Genomic DNA, 8,139 nt, shown 5'->3' on the forward strand with positions numbered 1-8,139 from the left:
CCCCCAAAAAAATTTAAGTTTATTTGTTTTAAAAATATTCAATTTCAATTCAAAAATTATTTTCTACTCTCTAGTAAAAATAAAAGATATTTTTTCAAAAATATTTTTCATTCATAAATCAAACACACAAAAATATTTTCCGAAAAATATTTTCTACTCTCCAACCAAACATGAGAAAATAAGTCCAAAATTTACTTGTTTTCCAGGAAAACATTTTCCTCCATACCAAACACACCCATAATCTAAATCAAAGTCAAACCCCAAGCCACAAACAGTCACATAATGACCTCCCCTCTTTGAATGACCTTAGAACGCTCATAATCTATCAAAAACATGCTTTATACGTGAATATGAGTCTATTGATACCCATAATCTTATCCAAAAATTTTGTGTTAATTTCACGCAAAAGCTAATCTTCGAAATTCGACAACAAGACTAAAATTTTCTTTCAAATCATTTTACACATGTAACATAAGGAACTTAAATATAAAATTTCAATCTAAAATAGATATCAAATCAAACCTCAATCCTTCAAAAATCAATTATAGAATCTTGTGGTTGAAAACCATCAAATTTCGAATTCCCAAACACTAATTTAATCCTAAAGTCCAAGATAAAATGTTGGGGAAATAACCAATCAGGTATTAGGAACTCACCCTCGCATTAGTCGTATCGATGGAATTAAAAAAAAAACTATCTTTTGTGCAAGTTCGCTCTAAATGTTCAATCAAGCTCGCACCATTTGACAGCAAATTAAGCCAAGTTCAAAATTTGGTTTCAAGACCTGAAACCCATCTAAATTCTTAAAACATAAATCAATAGTAAAAATCGATGATAAAACACATTTCAGACCTATTGAAATTATTGAATTACCAATCAAAGGTCATCTTGACCGAATATTGATTGTGGTCAATTCCAAACTTACCAAATTCAAGATTTCCAACCAAGGGTCCTTTTGATAGCAAATTAAGCTAAGTTCGAAATTTGATTTCAACACCTGAAACTCATTTGGGTTCCCCGAACATAAACCAACAGTGAAAATCCATCACAAAACATATGTTGAAATGATTGAATTTACCAATCATAGATAGTCTTGATTGAATATTAATCGTGGTCAACTTCAAACTTAAGAAATTCAAAATTTTAAACTAAGGGTCCAAATCACTCTAGAGTGTCTCAGGATCCTTCAAATCTTCTAAGTAAATCACAAACCACCCTCTGGATTTAGTAGAGTCATCAAACCCTCAAACATCCTCTTTAGCCCCATATATTGACTTTAGTCAACCCTCTTAAGTTTTAAACTTTCAAAAGTCACAAATTTTCCCAAAACATAAATGACCACCTTGAACGTTCCACTCATCTTTGCATCATTCCAAAGCTATGGAGAGGGTCAAATGGGGGAAAAGAAGAGTAAATCAAAAAATGGCCTTGAGGATCGTGACATCATCCAGTGTTATAGTATGCGTTCATCCTTATTATATAAGCTGGCTAAAGAAAAGAATTTGTCCCAAGATCAATAACACATGCCTGTAAAATATCCTCAAGGACCTGAATAGTCCTTTTTGACTGCCCATTAGTCTGTGAATGATATATTGTACTGAGCTCAACTCATGTACCCAATTCCTTCTGCATCGAACTCTAAAAGTGAGATGTGAACAAAATACCTCTATCTCATACGATGAAAATAGACACCCCATGCAAAAGAAAAAACTATCTCCTGCATGTAAATCTCAGCTAATCTCTCTGAATTGTACATAATATGAACGGGCAAGAAATGAACAAACTAATTAGTCAGTCTATCCACAATGACTAAAGTAGTAAAGTTTCCTCAAATTATGTGGTAAGCCTACCACAAAATCCATATCTACTCTCTCCTTCTTCCTCTTGGTTATCGACATCCCTTAAATTACCACACCTTGTATTTGGTGCTCATACTTGTTGACAATTCAAGCACTTAGACATATACTTCACAATATCTCTCTCCATCCTACACCACTAATAGTGTTGCTTTAGGTCACGATACATCTTCTCTGTCTTGAATACTTGGTACAGTGATCCACCTTCATATCAATCTACTCAAGTCACCCGCTCTAGGAACACAAACATGATTCTTGATCCTCAAAACACCTTCAAGATTCAACATTGCCTCTCTAGCTTCACCCTTCAACACTTTATCTCGAATTAACTACAACTTCTCATACTCAAACTACTGGGCGTTAATCTTCTCAAAAAGTATAAACAACACTCCATACAAGAAATAACTCTCTTGACTCAAAAATCAAGTCCCATAAATCGGTTAGCTAAGGATTGAATGTCAAAAGCTAAAAGATGATCCTCAACCAATAATAAGGTGTGTCTACCCATACTCATTGCCTTCCTACTCTAGGCATATGGAATTACATTGGTGTTGCTTGAATGGTAAAGAAGCATCATATCACAGGCCTTAAATAATTCCAACCACCTATGTTTCCTCAAATTGAGATCAAAGATGTATTGTAGGCTATGATGATCTGTGAAGATCTCACAATAAACTCAACTAAGGTAATGCCACAAACCACCCTTTGGAATTAGCGGAGTTGTAATCAAAACCCAAAAGTTTCCTCTTTTAACTCCAAATGTTGACTTTGATCTATACCCTCTTTAAGTTTTAAAGTTTCAAAACACACATTTTTTTCCAAAACACATCTGATTACGTCAAATGTTGTGTCAGTTATCTCTTCAAGTCATGAATATCATTCCAAAGCTACTAAAAGGATCAATTAGGGGGAAAAGAAGCAAAAATCACAAGATGTTGAGGGTCGCAACACATAGAAATATCTACTTTTAACTACCTTATAAGTGATATGATTGTGAAACTAAAAATGTTTATAATCTTGCATAAAATGTATACTCATGTATTCTTCTCATGTAGTAAGAAAGAAGCCAAAAAACAAATGGTGTATAGCTATAGACATGGCTTTTCTGGATTTGCTGCTAAGCTCACTGATCATCAAGCCAAACAAATAGGAGGTATTTTTTAATTTTGGTTAAAAAATATTTCATTATCATGTCTTTGTACCTTATATATACAAGCACAATAAAATAAAATTTATAAGGACAAATAACTTTCACAAAAAATTAATAATCTCATAATTGATATATGTTTTTTATTGCGTTACAGAATTATCTGATGTGGTTCGAGTTATACAAAATCCTGTTTATAAAACACGTACATCAAGGAGTTGGGATTTTTTAGGTCTTTCTAAAAATGATCCCAATAATCTTCTCAACAAAACAAATCAGGGTGATGGATCAATCATTGGCATTTTGGATTCAGGTTTAATTTTCTCCTTATTATATACTCCCTCCGTCCACAATTATTTGGCAAGTATACTAAAAATAGATGTCCAAGATTAATTGTCAAATTTAAACAATCAAGAAACAATTAATCACCTTTTTCCAATTCTACCCTTAATGGTAGTGTAGTTCAATTGAAAAGTTATGTAGTCTTTTGGTATTCTTGGTATAATAGGGTTATATTAGTCAAATTACACCTTCTATTAAATTTTCCTTGAGGGTGTGCATGACCTTACCTTGACAAACAATTGTGGACGGAGGGAGTATAAACTAGTACTTCTCGTATGATGTCTGAATTTGAATACACATATTAATACTGAGATGATTATAGGTATATGGGGAGACTCGGAAGCGTTTAACGATAAAGGACTAGGTCCAATTCCAAGTCGATGGAAAGGTAGTTGCAAATCTGAAGGAAATTTCAATGCCACAAAACATTGTAATAGAAAAATCATTGGTGCTCGTTGGTACATAAAAGGATTGATGGAAGAAAAAGGACTAAATCAAACAATGGTCGAAAAAATATATAATTTATCACCATTAGATGATATTGGACATGGTACACATGTTGCTTATACAGCTGCTGGTTCTTATGTTAATAATTTGGAATATTATGGTCTTAATATGGGGACAGTACGAGGAGGAGCACCAAATGCACGTATAGCTATGTATAAGGTATGTATATTTTTTAAGTGTCAACTCATTTACAAGTTTAAATTGTTAAAAATAGAACGTGTTAAATTTTACTTTAGTTATTGTAATAAATTTTTAATATAATAAATCTAGAATTTCTACTAGCTAGTTTGTTTTAGTTGTTGAGAAATTTTGTGCTCAAATTGGTTATTTAAAGCTCTTATATACTTAATTAAAATATTGAGATACATTTAAGTAATATTTTTTACTCTCATTTTTTAAAAAACCAACAGTAGTATCAAGAGCTTCATTGATCTTACCCTTCGGGGTGGCCCAGTGGTTTGAGCTTGGGACTTTATGTTGGAGGTCTCAAGTTCGAAACCCCTTGCCAACAAAAGCAAGGGGTTTGCCTTCTGGGTCAAGCTCGTTGCACCAAGCTTGCCTAGTGCGAGTTACCTCTCCTATGTGGTTTGCGAGCTATTGCATAGGAGCGGGGGTTTTACCCTGTGTGCACCCAAAGGATAGCGACTGCGGGTTTCCCTTGTCATAAAAAAAAGAGCTTTATTGATATTGCATGATCTGTGAGTTTTTATAAAGAACCATTTCTAACTCATTTTAACCCGTGAGGTCTGCTTTTAACCTGCAAAGGCTATTTTTCAACTTGTTTTAACTCATTAGGGCTATTTTCAACCCGTGCTTTTTTCAACCTATTTTTTAAAAAAATGGCAAGCAACGGTCTCTCTTTAGATGCCCTACAAATTTTCATATTATATGCTAACATGTTATTTAATACTATATTTTGAACAGATAGGTTGGGTGGATGATAAAGGTGATTCATATTGTGGTGGTGTTGATATTCTAGCTGGTATTGATGATGCAATAAAAGATGGTGTTGATGTATTATCAGCATCTTTTGGTGGTGATCTAATTAATTTTGCTGAAGTTGATACTAGTGGAAGTTATAGTGTTATGGGGATAGGATCTTTTCATGCAGCATCTCTTGGTATACCTTTTGTTGTTGCTGGAGGAAATGCTGGACCTGACTCTTATACAGTCACTCCTACTTCTCCATGGATCATACTTGTTGCTGCTAGTAATGAAGATAGAGAAATTGTTACTCCATTAACACTTGCCAACAACAACACAATACTAGTAAGCCTTTTACTTCTTTTATCATTGTTAAAAGTAAGATCAAGTCAGAAATTTTATCAAGGGTGTCCAAGAATAATGGCGTGTCATTTTCAAAATAAAACACAAAAACATTGTGCTAACGTAATTATTTTTCGACGAAAAGTGTAATGAGATAGGGTTGAAATCAAATGGAAAAAAGTTGTATCAAATAGTGAGGATATATAGTGAACTAGACCGCATTATATATAGTGAGGCTACGTATAATCGATTTTAGCTTTCTTGTTGATGCCTTTTGAAAGTTTTTGACTATTGTAATTTGTAGGGTAAGGGGATTTTTCAAGGGAAGGAGCAAGCCTTTGCTTCTTTGGTCACTTTTAAAAATATAACAAGGTAAGTCATGAAATATTGTATATTGTATAAATCAATACATAATAAAAGTTAATACGATTTAAGCACTTAACTTTTAATTGAATATTTAACTTTGTTAATATATACTTGTATTTTAATTTTATTTGCAGTCCTGAAGATATTAAAACTATTAATGTTGAAGAAGTGAAAGGAAAAGTTTTAATGCTTTTCCTTCAAACGGAAGATGATATATACACATCTTTGACGACTTTAAATACTAGTGGGGTATTGGCTTTTATTGTTGCTACTCACCCTCTTATTGGAATCAATGACTACAATCAAATTATTGGTGTCCCTATACCATTTGTTTATGTTGATTTGGAGCAAGGAAATCAAATATTTGATTATTTTCAACAATGTAAATCGAGGTAAACAAATATTTCTCTTGTGTTTCACTTTATTATTTTCAGAAGTATTTAAAACACCTCTAAATTTTATGTGAGTTAATAGTTTTATTCTTAAATTATTGGCAGCCTTAGAAATATAGCTACTTGACTAATTGAACTTTAAATACACCCATAATCTTGCCACATGGGTGAAATGCATCCCTAAATTCTCGCCAAGGTTAGAGATTTTTTAACACTTTTCTCGATTTTTTATTAAGAGTCTCATGGTCCTACAAGAGTTCGAGACCACTTGATATACAATGTGGCAGATCAAGGGTGTATTTAAGTTTAGTTAGTCAAGTAAAAGGATGTTTTTAAGATTGTCAATAGTTCAGAGTTGAAACTAATAATTTGCGTCAAGTTAAAAGAATGTTTTTAATACTTTCCTATAATCTCTTATGTTTATTCTATCACAACAGATTCAGACTGTACTTAATATGACAAAAATAAATTATTTTTTAATGTTTTAAGAAAATTCAGAGTGTATTTTAGGGGGTGGGGGGATGAGTTTTTCCACTTTCGGAAAAAAATTATTTTCTTTTACAATATCTCTAAAATCATATCACTATTTTATTCAACTCTTAAATAAGTATTAGGAGTAATAATCTAATATGTTACGGTAATTAAAAAAATTCAACTGAATATATTATTCCTCAAAAAATGAATCATTTTCTTGAAGAAAAAAAATTCGAAAACTCACTTCTACCCTATGAATATACCTTTAATTTTTATTTTTATTTTTATTTTTGTTACGTTGTTATTATATTAGTGCACATTGATTTATTTTTTGCAACAGTAATTTAGATCCTAAGATTAAAATCAGTCGATCTGAAGTTCTTGAGGGCCAGAAAGTATATTTAAAGGTGCCTAAGTTCTCATCAAGAGGTCCAAGCTCACTTACCCCAGATATTTTGAAGGTAATTAAATATATAATTATATATTGTCTTAAATGAAATTTTTATTAATCAGTGGCAGATATAACATAACATAGGTTAAATCAGATTCAATATTTTCGACACGAAATATACAAATACAACAAAAAATAAAAATAGATATATATTTAAAAGTCTGTTTAATTATTATTTTAGTTTTTTAAAATGTATCTAATACAAATATTATTGTAGCCCGATATTGCAGCTCCTGGTGTAAATATACTTGCAGCAATTCCTCCTAATAAAGGTGGTGATAATGGATTTCAGCTGATGTCTGGAACATCAATGGCAGCTCCTCATATTTCAGGAATTATTGGACTCCATAAAGTTGCACATCCTAATTGGTCTCCTGCCGCTATTAAATCCGCACTTGTAACTACAGGTAATATATTATGAATTTAAGTTATATATACTGATAATATATCTTTTAAAAAAAAATTACTGATATATGTGTAATTTAACTTGTTATATAGTTCTAATTCATAAATTTTACCTATGATACTAAAATACTTGTACGTATATAACTTACACTCATACTATACAGTATACACCCTTCCAAATTTTGTTGAAAAAATTATTTTAATTTGTATGCGTTATTTTTATACTAACAATATATGTTAACCTATTACAAGTTTCAAAAGTCTTGCTTTTTTTCTTAAACTGTGTGTCAAGTCAAACTAACTCATACAAATTGAAACAGAAGGAAGGAGTAATAATCTTTTTTTGATTGTGTAGCATGGAATGAAGATACATATGGATCTGAAATATTTTCAGAAGGAGCAGGGGATAAAATTGCTGATCCATTTGATTTTGGAGGTGGCATTTGTAATCCAAATGGTGCTATGGATCCTGGACTAATCTATGATATGGATAACAATGATTATTTGAATTATCTTTGCAGTTTGGGTTATAGTAATGAAAAGGTTCGCAATGCGACTACATATTTTTTCGATACGAAAAATTCTACAACTAAAAGAGGAATTATATGTCCAAGTAAAGTACCTTCTAGGTTGGATTTAAATCTCCCTTCAATATCGATTTCAAATCTTGAGAATTCAGTTACTATTCGGAGAACTGTTACTAATGTTGGAAATGTCAACTCGATATACAAATTAGTGGTTAAACCTCCAAGAAATAGTGCAATTAAAGTGAGTCCACATGTATTGAAGTTTAATTCCAAGACAAAGAAGATATCATTTGAGGTCAAAATCATATCTACTCATCAAAGAAAGAGTAAATTTAACTTTGGAAGTTTGGCATGGAGTGATGGCAAACATTATGTTAGAATTCCTATTGCTGTAAGAAAATAAGTA

At 31.7% G+C, this 8,139-nt stretch overlaps 1 protein-coding gene across 1 annotated transcript in view; it reads left to right on the forward strand.

Moving 5' to 3' along the window:
- LOC102589920 (subtilisin-like protease SBT3.5) overlaps window positions 1-8,139 on the forward strand; it is a gene marked incomplete at its 5' end in the record, with an annotated part of 10,265 nt that extends 2,126 nt beyond the window's left edge. The window contains 9 exons of the mRNA XM_006357563.2: window positions 2,912-3,009; window positions 3,161-3,316; window positions 3,668-4,011; window positions 4,777-5,121; window positions 5,423-5,490; window positions 5,619-5,876; window positions 6,691-6,811; window positions 7,019-7,208; window positions 7,562-8,139. Coding sequence (XP_006357625.2) covers window positions 2,912-3,009; window positions 3,161-3,316; window positions 3,668-4,011; window positions 4,777-5,121; window positions 5,423-5,490; window positions 5,619-5,876; window positions 6,691-6,811; window positions 7,019-7,208; window positions 7,562-8,136 — 2,155 coding nt within the window. The remainder of the gene's footprint in view (window positions 1-2,911; window positions 3,010-3,160; window positions 3,317-3,667; window positions 4,012-4,776; window positions 5,122-5,422; window positions 5,491-5,618; window positions 5,877-6,690; window positions 6,812-7,018; window positions 7,209-7,561) is intronic.

This window comes from Solanum tuberosum, unplaced genomic scaffold, assembly GCF_000226075.1.
Source record: "Solanum tuberosum cultivar DM 1-3 516 R44 unplaced genomic scaffold, SolTub_3.0 scf00248, whole genome shotgun sequence".
NCBI classification, from domain to species: domain Eukaryota; kingdom Viridiplantae; phylum Streptophyta; class Magnoliopsida; order Solanales; family Solanaceae; genus Solanum; species Solanum tuberosum.